Source organism: Penicillium verhagenii, assembly GCF_028828195.1.
Source record: "Penicillium verhagenii strain IBT 33310 chromosome Unknown utg000012l_segment0_segment0, whole genome shotgun sequence".
Taxonomy (NCBI): Eukaryota; Fungi; Ascomycota; class Eurotiomycetes; order Eurotiales; family Aspergillaceae; genus Penicillium; species Penicillium verhagenii.
The window spans coordinates 47,870-68,781 of NW_026643176.1; the positions used below are offsets into that span (position 1 = coordinate 47,870).

General features: G+C 48.6%; 5 protein-coding genes across 5 annotated transcripts; 3 read left to right on the forward strand and 2 right to left on the reverse strand.

Annotated features, from left to right (window-relative positions):
* Nucleotides 1–430: 430 nt before the first annotated feature.
* On the forward strand, nucleotides 431–1,696 carry N7466_010690 (uncharacterized protein; the record flags this gene model as incomplete). Its single annotated transcript, XM_057170079.1, has 1 exon — nucleotides 431–1,696. One exon carries the CDS (start codon nucleotides 431–433, stop codon nucleotides 1,694–1,696), a length of 1,266 nt encoding a protein of 421 aa, XP_057015811.1.
* A 544-nt stretch (nucleotides 1,697–2,240) lies between these two features.
* N7466_010691 (putative arsenite resistance protein Ars2) lies at nucleotides 2,241–5,107 on the reverse strand (the record flags this gene model as incomplete). The annotated part of the gene is made up of 3 exons (XM_057170080.1): nucleotides 2,241–2,837; nucleotides 2,946–4,939; nucleotides 5,011–5,107. The coding sequence occupies 3 exons, from the start codon at nucleotides 5,105–5,107 to the stop codon at nucleotides 2,241–2,243; spliced, it is 2,688 nt and encodes an 895-aa protein (XP_057015812.1).
* Nucleotides 5,108–7,000: 1,893 nt separating this feature from the next.
* Nucleotides 7,001–7,852, forward strand: N7466_010692 (uncharacterized protein; the record flags this gene model as incomplete). Its single annotated transcript, XM_057170081.1, has 1 exon — nucleotides 7,001–7,852. One exon carries the CDS (start codon nucleotides 7,001–7,003, stop codon nucleotides 7,850–7,852), a length of 852 nt encoding a protein of 283 aa, XP_057015813.1.
* Nucleotides 7,853–8,984: 1,132 nt separating this feature from the next.
* On the reverse strand, nucleotides 8,985–10,061 carry hapB (CCAAT-binding transcription factor subunit HAPB; the record flags this gene model as incomplete). Its single annotated transcript, XM_057170082.1, has 1 exon — nucleotides 8,985–10,061. The coding sequence occupies one exon, from the start codon at nucleotides 10,059–10,061 to the stop codon at nucleotides 8,985–8,987; it is 1,077 nt and encodes a 358-aa protein (XP_057015814.1).
* Nucleotides 10,062–15,669: 5,608 nt separating this feature from the next.
* N7466_010694 (kinesin-3 motor protein uncA) lies at nucleotides 15,670–20,651 on the forward strand (the record flags this gene model as incomplete). The annotated part of the gene is made up of 2 exons (XM_057170083.1): nucleotides 15,670–15,733; nucleotides 15,823–20,651. The coding sequence occupies 2 exons, from the start codon at nucleotides 15,670–15,672 to the stop codon at nucleotides 20,649–20,651; spliced, it is 4,893 nt and encodes a 1,630-aa protein (XP_057015815.1).
* Nucleotides 20,652–20,912: the final 261 nt, after the last annotated feature.

The window sequence follows — 20,912 nt, forward strand, 5'->3', positions numbered from 1 at the left end:
ACTAATACTGTACAAAACCTTGGAATATACAAAATATACATATGTACCAAATATCATGTGATCCAGTGGACGGTTTTCAGGTGGTCGTTCCTTCCCGTTTTGTACTTGACGTTCTTTCCTCTTCAAATGTTTCGATGATAAATGTACTGAACATCCATCAATTGATGGTCTCTCTCTACTCTTTTCGTCCAAACTTCCCCCGTACTTTTGAACCCCTCACGCAGGATAAAATGTGACGAGTCTCGCCAAGAATAACGAAAATCAAAAATTCGGAAATTTGGACAAAAGAAAAAGAAAAGGAGAGTGTGTGGGTGTGTGGGGAGAAAAAAAAAAAGAAAAAGAAAAGGAAAAATCGATAGTTCTCATTTCTCCTGCAGTGTCCCAATTTCAACTCTCAAAAGTTGACAAATACCTTGCCCCAGATCGGGTAATGGAGATCCTCGTCCATGTTTCTGCCCCCAGTAGGGCGCAAGACGATGCACGATACCGTGCTCAGGTCGCCGCCATCTTGAACTTCCAATCAGCACAACGACAGTTGCTGACGGCAGATACCCGCGATAGACCAACAAAGCAGTCGGCCGTGGCTCATCCCGTCTCACTTGTCGAGCAAGATATCCCCTGTGGACCACCTCGCTCGGACCATCTGCGCCCTGCCACTATCCCCCTTCCAGAATGGGCCCTCGAGCCCCAGCCGATCGCTACTAAGATCGGTTCCGGCCAGACGGCACCTCTAGATCGTGTCCGTCAGCCCGCCCCGGACTTGCTCGACAGCCTGGTCAGCGTCATTCCAGAGTCTCAACCGGACATATATCAGACCACTCATGATCCGGGTCCATCTCCACTTCTCGGATACCTCAATGATCCTACCCCGGGGGTTGAAAATAATCCTCCATCTAAAAAACGCCGGGTCGAGTCCCCAGCCCAAACCGACTATTCTCAGTCCAGTCCAAACACCACAACTATAATCACTGCGATTGCACTAGATTCACCACCGCAGCCTGAAAATGTTCCCACTTTCAACTACACATCCCTATCCAAAACTCCATCCAGAATTGGACCCCTTCTCCCACCCCTTCCCCTAGAGATCCGACCCCTTCCACCCCCCATCTCCACGACCCCCTTCACCACTCATACCACCCCGACACTTTCCATGCTCACGGAGCGTCTCAAGCCCGAAAGAACCTATAAACCACTCCTTCAGACTCGGGCTCTGGATCAACTTGAACGCGGCTATTGGGCCGTGCACATCAATATTTGCCCAGAAAACCAGATCGCCAAAGAAAACAATCTGGAGAATGAACCAGACACAGCACCAGCACCAGCACTAGAATCAGGATCTCAAACTATGATTGGAGGTTCATCGAAAGAAACTCATCATCACAGCCGATATTGGACTATCTCCTTTTTCAACCGCTTCTGGTCCTTCCTTTCTGACTTTGTCGGCAAGGACGCCCGTGCCGGGTGGGGTGTCTGGTGCATTCTGGAACATGAACCTTCGCTTGCATTCACACCAACTGCAGCTTCCCCATATGTCACAGTCGACGAACGCGTTCCGGTGCTGTTGAAGGTTTACGCTTGGGGAGAAGTCTCCATACATTTATATTTGCTCTTGTTCTTAGCGAGTGAGCGACGGGCTCGGAAGATGGGGTTGCAATGGCGGGATTCAAACGATATAACAGTCATCCAAATGCCATGATGTCTGAGCAGGGATGGGGTTAACTCTCTGGCTTATTTTAAGACATCTACATTCAATGTTGTATTTATTGAATATGTTGGCTGAGCATGACTCGAAGATTATGCATAAAATCTTATAGGATTTACGACACCTGCAAAGGAAGCAAAATATTTAGCAGATCTCCAATTTATTGTCTGGGTGCTATTGTACATGCTGAATGGAGTGCAGTGGGGATTCTGGTGAACAAAAAGGGGAAATGACTCGAGGGTATACCACTCGATCAGGTAAGGCATGATGAAAAAATGATGGAAAAAAAAAGAGATGGAATATCAGCTGGAGGACAGAAGAAAAGAAAAAAGAAAAAAGAAAAATCGAGAGGCGGAAAGAAGGGAAGGGATAGGGAACGAAGTTTTGCATACAACAGGTACATCCATAGAAACCCTACAAAAAAAAAAAAAAAAAAGGTAACACCAAAATAAAGCAGATCCCATCCATTTACCTCGTCATACGCCTCGCACGCCTGGTGGAACAGTTACTTGAGAATGGGAAGAAAGACGGAACCCAGCTAATAATTCAGCTCCCCACTTCCAGAGCCACCAACGGCATCCAAGTCCTCGTAGCTCTTGAGGCTGCGACCCTGAACCGCTTCACGGGGGGGCATTGCTTGCGATCCGCCCCCAGCACCCATAGCATCAGGGAAGTTGGCATTCGCAGAGATCATGCTGGCAGCCGGGTGGCCAAGCGGGACGGTTGCGGGGAGACGGCCCCCAGCTCCATAGATACTACCCATCCGAGTGGGACTCAATCGACCATTACCGCCATTGTAGCCTCGGCGACGGTCATATGGCCCAGAACGATTGCTGTGGCGGTTGTTGCCACGTCGCATAACACCTGGCTGGTGCATGCCTGTGTCGCCTGACATGATTATGTTTCCATTCCAGGCGCCAGGCGGTACAAGACCAGGCATGCCGGCTGAGGGGAATCCAGCAGGAAAGACCCCGGGATTTCCAAGGTAAGGTACGTTGTTCGCGAGGGTAAAGCCACGTGGGGTGCCACTCTGACCACCAACAGTAGACATGGGGAAATGACCATTGCTGTTCGCATCAGATCGCGATGGAGCAATGCGTGATGGATCCAGAACGTATGCATTCACAAGAGAAAGCTGTAGCAAGGGTTAGAAAACATTAAAATTGAATCCGGGGAACGAGACGAAAGAAAAACAGGGAGGATTTGATTGGGGGTAGAGGGGTTAGAAAGGGAAAACACATACCTCTCGCTTAATTGTATCCAGCCATTCTGTGTGTCGCTTTTCGATGTGTTTATGCCAAAATTCCTCGGCCTTGAATAGCTTCGCACATTCAGGCACCTTGCACCGATATCGCGAGTCATCCTCATGTTTCACATGTTTCGCTAATTCTTCCGCCAATCCTTGTTCAGCAGGCTTGCTGCCAAGTTTGCGCAGGTCGGCGTTCTCAGGCTCCAGTATTTGCAGCAGCTTATCCTCGAATGTTTTGACCCAGTTGAAAGCACGCTGAAGCTGCTGTTCTGACTTGCTCAGTCGCTGTGGCCGCTTCTCTGCAACTGGAGAGCCGCGTTCTTCGCCTTCTTCACTATGGTCCTTCTTCTTGGCTGGGAACGGTTGTCCCAAAGCAGTAGCACGGGCAACTTGCTTGGCCTGGTTAGAGAGTCCAGAGCGAGGGCGACGGAGATGTCCACCGGGACATTTGCGACCGAGTTCGTGAACAGAATCACTCTCAAAGACACAGAAAAAGCAGAAGTTGTAGACACGACGGAGGTATTCGACCATCAGGTCAAGCTTTTTCTTCTTAGCTAGAAGCTCCTCATCATCCACTTCGTCTTCTTCAACGACCTCCTTCTCTTCACCCTCCTCCATCTCTCCCTCGTCAGGGCCATCCTCGTCATATCCACTGGAATGCTTCTTGATGCTGACAGGTCCAGTGACAGGGGGTTGCAGCCAGCCCTTACCACGAAGATCCTCAATACGTTCCTCGATTTTGGAAACTCCATCCACGCCCTGGCCCATTTCAGTATCAAGCTTAGAGACCAATCGGCGAGCAAGTTCAAGATCGCGATCAATTCGCTCAGGTGCGGAGAACAGATCCCAAAGCGCCTTCTTGCGTGGCTGTGAAGGAGGGACATGCACACCCACGTGGCAGACAAAGTCGCCGTGTGTTGAGTCGTGGATGGTCTTGTCGTTGACCGCTTCCAAAGCCTTCTCCGCTGTGCCAATGGCATTACCGGAACTTGGTTCCATCTCCTCGCCCTCTTCCTCGCGGCCGTCTCCTCGGTCCACTACAGCAGTCTCGGCGGCAGGGTGAAGTAAGATCCAACCCATGCGGTGGAACTTCTTGGATGGATTGGGGTCACTGAGGCTAAGCCACTTGAAACCACCATCACCCTCTCCAAGGTGCTCTTTGCAAAAGTCTTCGATTTTATCACGACAGACATTGGGGGCCAAGGTTTTGATGAGCAGAGTAGGTTGAGACAAGGCCTCATCACGAAGTTCGCCTCCTCGGACGGGAAGCAAGTCAAGAACTCCCATCGTCTCACCGACTGCAGTCGTTTCACCTTCCTCCTTTTCGATCACACCGCCTGCGCCGTCGCTTTCGTTTTTGTAAATACCTTCAAGAGTAAAATCATCGAATGTACCTGCTCGGATGTCGCGCTCCCATTGATCGTATGCGCCCTTGCGAAATTGCATGAATTGGCTGCGGAGGCGGTCTCGCACTTCTGGCACGTAGCGCTCCTTGAACCATTCTTCATTTCGATGCTGCTGAACAAATTGGCGTCCCAGCTTGACTTGAAGATCCACCTTGTATGCGTCGTAGGCTTCCTGAATCTGAGCCCGCTCTTTGTCTCGGTCATCACGGGCTTCGCGCTCCCCCTTGACCCGATCAGATGGGTGACGACCGCCGTGCTTTACCCGTTGTTTTTCTTCATTTATCTTGTGTTCCCCCCGACACCATTCTGCGAAGAAGGTGAATCCCACCTGAAAGTCGAGGCTTAGCGGGTCGGCGAGCGGGTTTTTGGGTAGCGGCCGGTTTCCTGCATCTTGTCCAGGTACATAGCGATCAATGTTGACGACATTGGGAGAAGGTGGACGCCGACGATCCTCACGCTCACGAGCAGCGTGTTCGCGAGAATTGTTGTAGAAGTCATCTCGTCGGGTATGGTCAGATGGTTCATAGCGATCAATCATGGGTGACCGGGAGCGGCCGCGACCTCGTCGTCGATCCTGTGAGGCTGAGAACATTGTCAACAACGACATTTCTTTCAAATGTTTGGCACACGCAAAACCTCTTCAGAAAACGTACCCGGTGACCGGCGTCGATACTCGCCTTGTGCCCGGCTGGAGAATGATTCGGCCTCCCGCTTTCTCCCCGGAGAGGCATAGCTTTCGTATGCATCCATGTTCTGATAGAAGATGATTTGCTTGGTCGATAAACTCCACGGCTCTTGCCGCAAATGGCTCGAAATAGATATCCCAAGCTGAATATGGGCCGGGTTGTTCAAGGGTGAACAAATCTTTCAACGCAGATAGAATGGACTGCACTCGCGCACGAAGAGCTAAGAGGTGACATTGTTAATATGAAACCCAAAGAAGTTGTAAAAGCGTGAAAGCGGTAGGTTACGGCGAAGGGGGAGGCTCGTGAATAACATCAAAGACAAAATGGGTGGGAATTGAACAAAAATGAGGTGGGTTGGTGGTCGTCACGGTGGCCTGTGGCAGGAGGTTGTCCCGGCCACATGGTTCCAGATAGGAGGGAGGAGTGTAGCAAAAGAGATGAGAAGGTTCGACTGATGGGTGGCAATGACCTGCAAAAACAGTCGCCATAGGGTACGAGACCCATTGTCCACAACAGTGATGAGGTAGATGCAGTGTGGTTTAGAAGAAACAAAAGATAAGCAGGAACAGACACGGAACCAGACGAGATAGGGGATTGCGTAGCAAGAAACCAAGGAAGGAGAATATTTCAGGGCAAATGGGAAAGATATTGAAAAGTAGAAAAGGGGTAGGCAACCTACAAGAAGCCTTGTTGAGCTCGAGTTGGGGATAATGAACAGTGACAGCTCACGGCGCAGGAGGAGAAGACGGGAATCGGTGATTGGGAATGACTAAAAGCGACTTTGGAGAGCTGGAGAACACTAAGCCTTTTCGGGGCTAGTGCGGCGGTGTAGCCCAGGATCACGTGATGTTGATCTTGGCGGCAGCTGACATCGAGAAGCCCCGAGAAGGAAGGCGGTGGGAGTATAATGAACCCGCTTATACTGAAGACTGTATATAGTAATTCTAAGGTACGTGACGAGCATTAAAGATAGTAGGAATCGCGTTTAGAAAACCAAGAAGAGAGAGAGAGAGAGAGAGAGAGAGAGAGAGATGGGGAGGATAGAACAGCCCCGGCACGTGGACAAAGGCTGCACAGGTGTAAAATACATGCATACTAGTATAGTACCTAGTACTTACAAACAGTAATCATCAATGATCATCAAACGTTCAAGTTGGCATGCAAATACTCCTTCCAAGTTCCAACTTTGGAATTCTAGGTGACTTTTTTGTTGTTTCCTAGATTTTTGGCCGACTGAAATAATTAATATACCATTGAGATTATGAGAGACTGGGTGAAGCATACGTGGATCTTCCAAGGTTGTAATCATGTATCTACGACTGTCCCACTCCTGACTAGTTGAAGGTTCAACCTTGGAAATATTGTACTTAGCCGCTGAGCTTTAGTACCCGGATGGGGGCTAATTTAACCAGCGGCGCTAAAGCATACATACGCAAACACCCCCTTTCCCCTACATATGTACTTGCACATGTGCGTACCCTGTAAAAGATTTCATCGCGTGGTTAGAAGGATATGTAGTGTTCCAAGCTCGGGACGCCGCGCAATTCCAAAGTACTCAAGTGATTTGCTCAAAATTCGATTGCCAACTTACTAGTAATTCATAAGTTTCCTAAGCTTAGCCCTAGTCCACGCAAACACGATAAAGTAACATTAAACATCTTTCGAATGATCATATAAGAAACTTGAATGTACTAGGTAGTACGTTCAAATCTCCCTGTCCAAGTAAATGGGGAGCTCAAGAGAAGAATAGAATTCTACTTTTGATCGGAATATAATGTGTTAAACGCATTCAATGTTAGCCCTTACAGAGTCGGGAAAAATGCAGAGCTCGGTATATTGAAGTCTCCATTTTCCAAGCTTGATCCCCCCACAGTGGTCCGTGCCCCCAACTACAACCGCCGCCCCAACACCTGCACCCACGCGCCACCGCCAACGAGAACAAGTCAGAATTCAAACCATGTCCGACCTTCTCAGCTCGCGCTGGGCCCCCAGCGCGAGTGAGTCGAGCCATTACTCATCGACATCTCATGGACTACGGCGACCACGCTCAGAGAATCGGATTCGATCTACCAAAACCCCTTCACCCTCCGACCGAAATGGAGCTCCGCAGGCCCACGGACTCTCAAATGGAATCCTTCCACCATCTGAAGAGCTTTCCCGGTTCATGAAGATTGTCGCCAGACTCCGATGGAAACTCCCCTTCTTGGCTGAGGGTTATCGCCTTGCGACACTGGCCGTAAGCGATGTTGATGGAATCTCAGCTGCGGATGTCACAAATGCAGAGATCATGTTCAAAATTGACTTCCATGAGTACTATGCGCTTCTTGAGCGAGCCATTGTTCATCTCCTCGCCGTATTTAATATTTCCATCTCATCGGTTGGCGGGCGCGGCGGGCGCGGCGGGATCCAAGTGAGAGGACATGCAGCCGGAATTCATCGTTATCATGCGAATGTGTTGCGGGCATTAGAGGAAGAGACCACCCCTCTCACACCTGTACTGGGTAGTGGATATGTCTTTGAACTGCTACGGAAAGCGAAAGAGCTACGAAATCGGTGGAAGGGAGCGGATATGACTGAAGAGGAAAGAGAAAGGGATCCCTTTGAAATGGGCAGGAAAATCCCACCGCTCGCAAGCTTCGATTTCAACGATATTCTCACAGGAATTTTTGGGGGCCTGGAGGAAGCATATGTGCGTGCCCAAGCGCATGTGGATCTATGCAGGCGCCCTGGAGAGGGAAACAGTGAGACGATCGGATCGGAATCCGACTGGGGATTCATCGTTGATGCTATGGATTGGGAAGCCGTGTGATTTAAAAGCAGAGTCATTAGCATTTGCATGGGTCGGGAGTTCGTGGCGGTGGTTGTGCCATTTTCCATTTACATTTGATTTGCATATAGTACTACTACTTACTAGTAGTACATAAATATTTAGCACTGAGCAGCGACTGGCTTCGCTCGAAATTACTACTACCTATCAACTTGAATCCCAGGGTCTAGTGTCATAACTCCGAGTCCACAGGCCACTAATACAAACTAGAAGCCCTCTAGTACGTCACTATTAAAACTCCACAAATTTATCAAGATTAATCTTGTCCGGTAGAATGTCTTCAAATACAAATGGTATCTTTATTGCAACCTCCAAGTATAAGCAGTGACGAATTCATTCATACCCATAGATCAAAGAAAACAACCCAGGCTTGCCAAGTCCTCAATTCCCAATCTGTTTTTCCAGTGATGGAGACCCTCTCTAAATTCCCAACCAAAGCATAAACGCACAACACAGAGACACCGAAGTAAACGCAAAAATTCGCCGTGGCAAAGGCCCAAGACCAACGGCACGATTGGTAGTAGAGACAGAAGACATGAATCAGACAGGAAATGGCTGTACTGTTAACATATACATAAATGATGTAAGTCCGTGAACCTTCAAGGCCAGAGACGAGAAAGGATATGGTATTGCAACCTGGCCAAAGAAGGCAAAGATAACAGTATTCCATTTCAGAGATCTCACATCAGCATTGAAGATCATTGACATTGATGTTTGGGACGTTTCCGCGTGATGTGACCATGAGCCTCCAGAATTGTTGATACCAGCCTTAATCATCGGGTGGAACACTTCAAAGATGGTTAGGAAAGAGGAGACTCGATAGAAATCGTCCCCGCAAAAGCTATACACAACCCATCATAGGGAAGATCACAAAGAGAGGGGGGGGGGGGGGAAGAATAAATCCAAGGATGAATAAAATAGCATATCGAATCAAAGTAAAAAGGGGGCAAGGGGGATCCGTACACATCGCTCGCTAGAGATAAGGTCCAAAAAACGTCCATCCATAAAGCCGTAATGACAAAAGAAAACAAGACAAATAAGAAAAGGAAACATAAGAAAAACACCAACCACCTAAGCGTATCATGATTCAAGTACCAGGGCATAAATGAGGCATTTAACCATCATCATCAGATGCGTCAGCGGAGTCTTGTTCACTTGCGTCGGCACTGGCAATGACCTTGGTTTTCTTCGAATTCACATTATCCTCGTTGACCTCACTTGATTTGCGCTTGGTAGCAAGGCCATTTTCCCTTCCCATGAGTTCAGCCAGCGGATCCGGATCACCTTCTGCGACCTTCTTGTCCATGGCAGCGACTTCGTCCGCTGTCAGGAATCGACCACCAGGACCACGTGGTCGGCGCATAGCATGATTGTGTCGCGATTCATGGAGGTAGGGTTTGCGGCCTTTGGAAGTCAAACGCAGCTGTTCCTCCAACTTCTGTCGAGCAACTCGACGCTTCAAAATGCGGTGAAACTGCTTGGCATTCACATACAGGGGGGACTCTTCTTGGTTGTTACTGGCCACCATCTCAGGGGACGGTTGGTGCGGTTGCACGGCCGCTTGGGGGCCACCCATTGGAGGGGCTATGGAGGGCCGGCCAACATGGCTCATGACGGGTTGGGCTTGTTGCACACCAGGACTTCCCACGTGGCTCATCCGCCGGGGTGGCAACTGGGAGTTTGGAGGCATCTGAACCTGACCACCCATTGGAGGCATTTGACTCGTCATCTGAGGTGGGGATCGTGGATTCCGATCCTGCTTCATCTGTACTCCAGACATACGTGGGGATCCTCGCGGTCCTTGCGCCATTTGTCCAGTCACATCATGCTGTAGGGGGTAAAACTGGCCAGATGCAGCAGCAGTGGCCATCGCGGCGGCTTGAGTAGGGGAAATGCCGTATGTCTGAGGCATGCCTGCAGGCACGCCATAACCCTGAGGAAAGTTCATTTGTTGGTGCACGGCGCCCGGCGCATTTTGTGCCTGTTGATAATGTTGTTGCGACGGAACGATAGGAGAGGTCTGGTGGGCGGGATGTGTCGGTTGCATTGGTGCCTGGGCATTGGTGGGGGATGCCATGGACCCAACGGAGGAACCAGGGTTTGGTGGAGCCGTTTGGTAAGGCCCAGTTATGTGGGACGGAGCATGCGGATGTTGGCCATGAGGCTGTTGGTACTGTGGTGGGTACTCCATGGTTGCGGAAATGGAAAGAAAAAAGCCGCGACGCGACTGTTCTGTCACACCGTGTGACAGGGGGACACGAGAGGAGGGCGTTAAGATGGCGGGATCTACCCAGTCAAATGGAACTAAGTTAAGCGCAGCGACTGATTAGGTTTGTCGTCGTGGAAGAGTGATATGGTCGAGACGAAATGCGAAATCTGTTTGGCAGAGAGCGTGGATCAATGGCACGTATGGCGCGTGCGAACGGGGAGATGGTCAATGGCGCAGTTGGCTTGGGTGGTCGGTGATTCGACGGTGCGGGGCACAATAGTCTGCAGGCTCGGGTATTCGCGTCAGCAACAGCGCAGGACCGAGCAGTCACTGGATTGACGGGACCCCTGTGGGGACACACGCTATTGGGAACCGGAAAACACAAGGGACTCGGCGCATACCTTAACTACTGATTACAGGCACCACTGGCCAGGATATGGTGTGTGTGGTCAGAACAGAATTCTTCACCTGAGCCTTTTCGTCAAACAGAAATCCCCGAAACCCGGAGGGCTTTGGCTCTTTTGTGCAAATCGGCCTATGTCGACCGTCGGGTGTAACGTGGTTGGGCTGTGATGCAGCAGGCTGAGGGGGGATGATGCGCCCCTCGAGTCGAGCTGTGATGCGTTGTTCACGATGATGCCACCTCCAAACTTGAGGCTACGCCGATTTATTTTTTCTTCTTCTCCTTCTCAGGCACAGGCCTTTTTTTGCAAACACCAAGGCTGAGCACTAAATCCGGGGAGTAGTGAAGAAATGTGGATGGAGACGTCACGGTTGAAAGGCTCCACGAATCAAGACTGCGCCAGTTAGTTACTTCTAGATTCCGATCCAATCTTCCAAAATGAGAGCGATGTGTTGGCAAATGAGGGGCGTGGAATCGCAATCCAAGGCCATGGTAGGCTTGCATACCCAGAAATGGGTTAGGGCCCAAGGCGAAGGGCAAGTGGATGCATGCGTTGGCACGGGAATAATTGGGGCAATTTGCTGCAGCTGGGGGAGAATTGACATACCTTGTCGATCGCGTCTTGAAAGTTCTGCAGCACAAAGCAGGTAGAGATCGTATAAGGCTAGACAGGGGGCGAATGGGATCGCGTCCAAGTAAGGAAAGCCTGATCGAACCGAGCCTAGTGGATGTCATATGTTAGATGCAAGTTGCCACGAGCGATGATGTAAACGCCAACGCGGTCGGGGGAAATGGTAACACATCCGATATCAAAACAAGTAGATAACCAACAAGAATACCTAGCTACATGAATCGTGTGCGCGGGGGGGGAGGGGAAATAGTAAAGTTGGGAAACAACCAATGGTAATAGAAAACCAGATGAAACACGGCGTAGCCGCTTTGCATGCGATAGAGCGCGTTGTTTTGGCACGGGCCGAGCAATAAAATAAAATAAAAAACGCGCAACGCAACGTGGGATTGGAGACTTTGGGAAGGGGGATTACCGTAATTGGGGGGGTGGGATGGGAACCAACAAGCACAGAGCTCGTCAAGAACGGGGATCAAAGATTCAAGGGATACAATGATTGGGGGGAGATTCAAGAGAGGGGAATCGGGGGAATCCAAAAAGAGGGGAAAGAGAACCAACGAGACCAACGAGAGGAAAAGGCGGTGGTTTTTTGCGGGTTGGGTTCTGTGCGCGCCTTGGTGGGCACTAAATCAGAACGCCAAATGTATATCTCCACTATAAGATCAGATCTCCCGAGTAATAAAGGGAAATCCGATATAGTTGAAAGAGATGAACTGAAAAGGAAAAACAAAATGATAAGGGGTAACTGGTCAAAAGGTGATGGTGATGATGATGATTCATATATTGGGGGCAAAAACATAGAAAAAGAAAAAGAAAACAGCATAAGTAGGGTAAAAAGCCCCCTCCCCAAAAAAAATCAAGAGTAAAATCAAAGAAGAATAAAACAAAGATAAAAAAAAATAAGCACTCCAAGGAATCAAGAATCAACTTGATACAAGACAATTCCTTTTTTTTTTCAAATGAACTTGTGGTAGGGTAAGGGGATATAATAATGATAGAGCACGAGCACCATTCAGTCCAATGCATCACTTACCGTTCTGATTAGAGATTTTGTTTTTTTTTTTTTAAAAAAAAACCACACCCAAAACCCACCCTAGATAACAAAGATCATAGAAAGATCGTTGACACCTGAGGGGAAATCCAAAGTGGGAAAGCACGATGATTGGACTCGACAACTGGACCAAAGTGGACGAATGATATGAAAAACCGCGAAGTAAGGGTGGCCGACTCTGTGCGATGGTTGGCAGGAAAGAAGCTTGGGAAAGGGGACGGGCAACCAACGAGAAGAGGCAGAAAGAGGAGGGAAAGGGCGAAAAGGGGCGAGATGGGGCATTTTAGTATTTTAGTACCGGCTTTCTCAAGGACTGACTGGCCGACGATGACTTCCTCTTCCCCCGGCGGCGTATCAGAGTACGTGGTCCCAGTGGGGCCCGCATAAAAAAAATGGGGGCAGATACGGTATTGTATTTTTATTGTATTTTTAGTGTTAAATACAAGAGTAATCAATATGATTGGGGCCCAATGCCCATTTATTTTTCTTCTTCGCTTCTACGGAGTAAGCGCTGGGGGAAATAACCATGTATATCACAGTTTTTTTCACCCAGAGCTAGAGTTTTTCTACGTACTAACACATGACTGAAATTTTACCTGAAACCGCCCATCACAGGGAGTTCAGATGAGATGGTCTATTCTGAGCTCTGATTGGTTTCTCAATAAAAACGGGTCCGTATGGTTTTGTCATCTACCGAACCACCAAACCCTCCCAAACACTGCCAAACACTGCCAAACACCACCAAGCCCCCGTAACCTGGGTAACTTTGGTATGAACTTAGTAACATGCAAATCCGGCCATCCCGGAAGTCACGGGAATATCATGTGCAACCGTCGAACCACTCGGGAGGCGGTGAGAATGGGATTTCGATCTACATACCAATTTTTACCACTTTGGACGGAGAACTTGGCCTTGTGTCTTGTTCAGCCAAGGTAATAAAAACCAGCATCGTTTTGGCGCTGCTTGACCGATGTGACTGGTTTGGTTAGTTTCTCATTCAGCCCTTTGCCTAATCTCCCAAAATGACTTGGAGGTAACGTCGTCCCTGATTATTATTATGATGAAAAGTGATCTTGGGCGAAAAGGTTTACTCCTTCTTCCTTCGGCCCTTACTCCCGTTTAGGCAATCCTCTGGACCCATGCTTTTCTCGATTTTTTTTTTGGAAAAGAATGATTAAAAATAGTCAACAAGTACATTTGAATAATGAATAATGAATAATAATAAAATAGTAAAATAGTTTTAAAAAATATATACATTAAACATATTAAACATATTCAATCCCATCACTTGTGATACCGTGGTGATGTTCCCAGCCAGGCGGTGATCGGCGACAATTCCAATCTCAACTACCACGGGCTTTGCACTTCTTCCCTGTTGTCCGGGGGAGGATCCTGCCTCGTTCAATCTGGGGGCTTCTTTGTCAATATCTTATAAGACGAAGGTATGACGCAAGAGACGAAGAGACGTCATGTCCAACTGTGGCAATTCCAACTTCGAGTTCGACTTTTAACTTCGATTTTAATTCCAGTTTCAATTTTAATTTCAATCAAAACGCAAAAAAAACCCCTTCATAAAAACTGTGTAATCCACGAGAAAGTGTATATAAATGACCTGACTTAAATATGACATCGCCCTCACATTCCAACATTTGAAGGTTATCACCACATCAGTTACAGGGGTGAGACGCCTCCAGGGCTAGGGCGGAAGTTATCCGGCGCGTACACCCGACTGTTGGAAGGTTGACCAATATATTCAATGTTCCATAAATACTCCCGGTGTCTTTAAGAGGCTGAGAAGAATTTATTAATGTTTAATGTGCTCCGTACATAACTACTATATATAAGTGTGAATGTTCAAATGTTTAGTATTAGTAGATATAGGTCTATAGGATGCGTCATTTTGGTGATGGCCCACGTGTGAACCGTCAACTCTATACTAAAGCGACCATTCATTACCTTTGGATTTATGGGTCCCAATCCCCCACGAACCCCACGTGTTGTTTTTACATAGGCCAGACCGCTAGTAAGTACCTATGGACGTTCAACAAATGTTGAACATTGAAGGGCGATTCAAATATGTATATGCTTATTTGAAGACTCACACATACATAAGGTTGAAACCCTCTCTTATCGATGAACATACGTGCATTCAAAATTTAAATGTGTAATTGATGTACATATGGATCCACCTTAAGTGATATGTATACATGTATGTGCACATCTGTAGTAACATTTGAAAAATAATGTAGATAATATTATATATAGTGTAAATTTATAGTACTAATACTAAATATCAACACTGAACATTTGAATGCACTAGTAGGTATCATATCTTGGATATATATATGTACAGTACTAGGTACATATCCCCTTTAATTGATGTTGAGAGGATGCATACATGACTATATATTTTTGAAACAGCCGCCAGGCTGGTCCAGATGTCATACATATATTTAACATTGAATGTTCAAATGTTCCAGAAACATTGAAATGCTCACTTCAAATGTCAACTGGTTCAATATTACTAACACCAGTGCCTAGAAGCCCTCAGGTATTGACATCTCCAGGGAGGTTGACCTCCACTAAACAGCCCTTAAGATTTCCAAGACACACTGTTGGACCACCTGGGCACCTCCCGAGGTCCAGGCGTGCCCAGGTGGCACACGAATCCACAGGTCCATTGTGATACCAATCCATTTAGTGGAATGTACAAAATTTATTGGAATTGAAGTTTTAAAAATATTTCTTAGAAGACACTAGGTATGGATGACCTCTGGAGGGTAACGAATTGTTCTACTTAAGGGCGCTCTACTACCTAGCCCCTCCCGAGGTCGCTTTATTCAAATATTCGTTTCCCACTTATTCAACCCTTGGAATGTGGTTCTGGGCAATCATGTACTTGCATTATTCAAATATCTCAAGGCCTAGTATGGTCCTATTCAAGGTAGTCAGTTTCAACTGTATACCTAGTACCTATCTCATTTCACTGTTAACACTCGACCGCATTTTATTCTAGGCTAGTGAAAGTCGCTTACCTCAGCAAGGGGTCCCGCTCCGGAGCAGGTGGCTTTTCTACATGGACTAGGTAGAATCAATCAATATTTGTTGTCAAGCTACGGTTTACTGCCTTCAATATTCGCCATTGAAGTCGCAGCTCTTGAGTCGACCGACCTAATCTTCCAAAACTCCCCGCAACCACCCCGGCGACCCATCGCACACCCACGAGGACGCGTTCAATATTCGCTACATGACGTCTTTGTTGACATTGATCGTTCTCGACCTTCCTGCTCTTCCGATTCAGACAGACACACCGGAATCACCTTTGGAACGACTTCAAACCGGCATCTTTGTGACATCACCTTAAGCCGCGCTCCTCGGGGAGTTGGCGCATTGCTGCATCTCCCGTCACCGCTTGTGTCCACCCCTGCAAATCACCAAGCCCCCCCCCTCCTCCTCCCGAGCAGTCGATCTTTGACGCGATTCCAGTGCATGGGGTAGAGAGAACAAGATGGGTCCAGGCGGCGGAGGCAATATTAAGGTGGTGGTTCGGGTGCGGCCTTTCAACAGCCGAGGTAAGTGAGGCATAACAAAGCAAGGAAAAAAAACCCTCCAGAGAAGGAATGAAGCTCAAGGGCTGACGGGTACTATGTTTAACCTACAGAAATCGAACGTGGTGCAAAATGCATTGTATCAATGAAAGGCGCCCAGACGGTGATCAACCAACCGCCTGGCGTTCAGGATAGCTCACGAAAAGGTGGCAAGGGTGGTGTTGAAGGTCCAAAGACCTTCGCCTTTGATCGATCGTACTGGTCATTCGACAAGAACTCTCCCAACTATGCCGGACAGGACAACCTCTTTGATGATTTGGGTACACCACTGCTAGACAATGCCTTTGGCGGTTACAACAACTGTATCTTTGCGTATGGCCAGACAGGTTCTGGAAAGTCATATTCGATGATGGGATATGGAAAAGAGTATGGTGTCATCCCCCGTATCTGCCAAGATATGTTTGAGCGGATTACCCAGATCCAACAGGACAAGCTTCTCAATTGCACGGTGGAAGTCTCATATCTAGAAATTTACAACGAACGAGTGCGCGATTTGCTCAACCCGTCCAATAAGGGTAACCTGAAGGTCCGTGAGCATCCTTCGACTGGTCCATATGTCGAGGATCTGGCCAAGTTGGTGGTACGGTCCTTTGATGAAATTGAAAACTTGATGGACGAAGGAAACAAAGCACGAACGGTAGCTGCGACGAACATGAACGAAACATCCAGTCGATCTCACGCCGTCTTTACTTTAACGCTGACGCAAAAACGTCACGATTCGGAGACTTCCATGGATACCGAAAAAGTGTCAAAGATCAGTCTGGTTGATTTGGCAGGTTCAGAGAGAGCCAATTCTACTGGAGCTACGGGCGCCCGACTGAAAGAAGGTGCAGAGATTAATCGTTCTCTATCCACACTGGGTCGTGTCATTGCAGCCCTGGCCGACGTGGCTGTTGGAAAGAAGAAGAATGCTTCCATGGTTCCTTACCGTGATTCTATTCTCACTTGGTTACTGAAAGATTCTCTGGGTGGTAATTCTATGACCTCCATGATTGCAGCCATCTCTCCTGCGGATATCAACTTCGAAGAAACCCTGGGTACGCTACGGTACGCTGATTCGGCGAAAAGAATCAAGAATCACGCTGTAGTGAACGAAGACCCGAACGCTCGTATGATCCGCGAGCTGAAGGAGGAACTGGCCCAGCTGCGTTCAAAGCTCGGCGGCGGTCCTGGTGGCACCGGGGCCGCTGGTGGATTACCAGGCGAAGAATCGTACCCGCCTGACACACCCCTGGAAAAACAGATGGTTTCTATTCACCAGGCTGATGGTTCCGTCAAAAAGGTTAGCAAGGCCGAGATTGTGGAGCAGCTCAACCAAAGTGAGAAGCTGTACAAGGACCTCAACCAGACCTGGGAGGAGAAATTACAAAAAACGGAAGAAATCCACAAGGAGCGTGAGGCTGCCTTGGAAGAGCTTGGTATCAACATCGAAAAGGGATTCATTGGACTGAGTACGCCAAAGAAGATGCCTCATTTGGTCAACCTTAGTGATGATCCCCTGCTAGCAGAATGCTTGGTTTACAATATCAAACCAGGAACCACGACTGTGGGACATATGGACCAAGGAAACAGTGTGGAGATTCGATTGAACGGCTCTAAGATTCTTTCCAAGCACTGTACTTTCGAAAACGTGGACAATGTTGTGACAATTGTTCCTACTGAAGGTGCTGCGGTAATGGTCAATGGTATGCGGGTTGATAAGCCCAAGCGTCTCAAGAGTGGTTTTCGCATCATCTTGGGTGATTTCCACATCTTCCGTTTCAATCACCCACAAGAGGCTCGTGCCGAACGAGTTGAACAGAGCTTATTACGACACTCTGTGACAACCAGCCAATTAGGTTCGCCCGCACCCAACAAAACCCATGACCGCAATATGAGCAAAACTGGGTCCGAAATCGACGGAGACTCCAGTAGGGCGGATTCTCCAATGCCATCGCAACGGGGCCGAGAATCGGATTGGTTCCTTGCTCGAAGAGAGGCGGTAGGTGCCATGCTTGGACCAGATCATATCTCCCATTTGCCAGATGACGAGCTTGATGCTTTGCTCGAAGGTGTACAGAAGGCCCGAGCAGAGCGTCGCGGGTTGCCCGAGAACGAAGAGGACTCAGACTCCCTCAGCTCCTTCCCCGTGCGTGACAAGTACATGTCCAATGGCACTATCGACAATTTCTCACTCGACACTGCCATAACAATGCCGGGGACGCCCCATCAGAATGGCGACGAGGAAGGAGCCACTGGTGGCGTTTCTCTAAACTCAGTTCGTCAAGACATGCAGCGTCAATTAGATCGACAAAGAGAGGAGTTTCATGATAAGCTTAAGATCGCTGAAGATTCTTCCAACCAAGACCCTGCTGAAATTCGGACCGAGCAGCAGCGTATGGAGGACGCACTCAGGTTTGCCAAGGAAGACTACGAGGAGCAGCTGAGAGTTCAGAAGGAGGAGTTTGAAACACAAATGCGAGACATGGGCAAGCCAGTTCCGCAAATCTATGAAAATGGGTTCGCCAAACTAGACGAACGGGAGCTTGAAATCGCCAAATCCGTCTTCCGTCACTGGTCCAAACGCAATTATGTCCGCATGGCTGAAAAAATACTGCAGCACGCATCCCTCATCAAGGAAGCGCAGATCATGAGCCACATCATGGACAAGAATGTGGTCTTCCAGTTTGCTATCGTTGATCATGGCCATAATATGGCCTCGTCTTACGACCTTGTCCTGAATGGAATTTCTGGTGATGACGATATCGTGCTAGAAGAGGCCAAGAAACCGTGTGTTGGCATCCGGGTAATTGATTATAAGCAGCGTGTCATCCACCTCTGGTCGATTGAAAAGCTTCAACGCCGCGTGCAATCCATGCGCCAACTACACCAGTACATTGACAGGCCCGACTATATCCAGCACTTTAAACTCGAAAATCCATTTTCGGACCCGTGTTCCCCACAATACTCTCTCATTGGTGACACAGATATCCCCCTGACCGCTGTTTTCGAGACACGCGTGCAAGATTTCTCTGTTGAGATCACTTCGCCTTATACCCAGAGTGTTGTTGGGATCATCCGATTGTCCCTGGAACCATCATCCGCGGAGGCCCCTTCATCCACATTGAAATTTAATGTGGTCATGCGGGATATGGTTGGCTTTGCTGAGTGGGAAGGGACGGAAGTACATGCACAGCTCTTCGTTCCTGGAATCTCCGAGGAAGGAGGGGCTACCACCACACAAATGATAAGTGGATTTGAAGAGAGCCCAGTACGGTTTGAAAGCGTGCATAGTATGAGCCTGCCGCTGTCAAGCCCGCGAACCGCCGCCCTCAAGGTCTGTGTTTACGCTCGCGTGACACCGGTACATCTGGACAAGCTCCTGAGCTGGGATGACATGCGCGATTCAGCCGACGTCACATCCCAGAAGCGAACTGCTCCTCGGATTGCAGAATCAGAATTCTACTCGGAAGAAAGACACGACGTTTTTGCGAGAATTCAGATTCTCGAGCTTGCAGAGTCTGGTGAATATTTACCGGTAGAGGTTGTTCAGAGTACTAATCTCGATGCCGGCACCTATCAGCTTCACCAGGGTCTGCAGCGTCGCGTCTCCATCAACCTCACCTATAGTTCCACCGAGAGCCTCCCATGGGATGACATCACCAATGCTCGCGTGGGTTCTGTTCGTCTTCTGGATCCGTGGGGTAAGATCCCTGACCAGGATTTACAAACTCCGGATGTTCCCCTCAAGTTCCTTCAAGAACCCATGGTAAAGGACAATGCCGATGGAACCTCCAATGTCACGATCATAGGCCAGTGGGATTCGAGTTTACACGGCTCCTTGCTGCTTGATCGAGTCACCGCAGACAAATACCGAGTTCAGGTCACAGTGCGCTGGGATCTCATATCTTCTCGCCTGCAAGCCCCTGTTGTGTTCGAGGTCGATCAAACAGTCCAAATTCTTGGACGTACATATGTCCGCCAGCAATCCATGTTCAAACAACTGTGGAGCTCTATTCGAGTTGTCCACTCGACCACTCGCATGTATTCCTTGGTCATTCGACCGATTTCCGCCAAGCGAGCCGCTGACCTTTGGCGAATGAACACTCAGAATGACTATGTCAAAGGTGAAGAGCTCTTGACAGCATGGGCGGCCCGCAAAGTGTCCCTGGTTCGGGATTATATTGCAGCTCGCAAACATCGATACCGTGTAGCCGAATTGCAGGCTGCTCGAGGTGCTCTCAGCGCTGGTAGCCTAGTGGCATCATCTGCGAGGGGCAGTGGCCGATCTACACCTATGAGGAACCAAGACCTCAACGAGCGGAAAACTAAACTTCTCCGCAAGTACATTGATCTCTGGCCGACCAAAAAAGACCCCACGGAGACTATCCTCGTTGGCAGCAATACTGAACCTCCCACCGATGGCGCGCAGACTAGATCGAACGGGGCCAACAACACATCTGACAAGATGTCCTTGAAGCCTCGCTTTGTGGCTACCATTCAAACCTTACCCAAGAATGCATCCGCCCTAAAGTCAGGACATGTCCTGACACCGGACGATACAAACAGTGTCTGGGTTCGCCGATTTGTGGAGCTTCGCCGGCCGTATCTCCACATCTACTCGGTCCCTGATGGAGATGAAATAAACGCCATAAACTTGCGCAACTCTCGCGTCGACCATGCGCCTGACTTTGCCCGCCTTTTGGATGGCTCCGGAGCCGGTACCGACCGCTCATTATCTGCTAAAGGACGTCCCAATATTTTTGCCGTCTATGGAACGCAGAATACCTACCTCTTTGCGACACGCACCGAGGCTCAAAAAGTAGAGTGGATCCTCAAGATCGACGAAAGCTACTTTAGCAGCAACGGCGGTAGTGCGGTTGCAAGTGGTGATGAGCGATAATTCCTTTCTGCTTTTCAAACCTTTTGCTTTTTGCCATTTGCTATTTGGCGGCTTCAGGTTGCGCTTGTCTTGTATTTGATGATCTTACGGGGTCAATCTCCTATTTTCTTTCGTTTTATATATGTCTCCCCTTTTCCTGTTATGAGTTGTTGCTGAGATACCCCCCCCTTGAATATACATATCAATTGGCCGTGGAACGCTTCTCCCAGGTGCCCAAAGTCCCTTGTACATAGAGCGAAATCATTGGGGCCATCATGATAG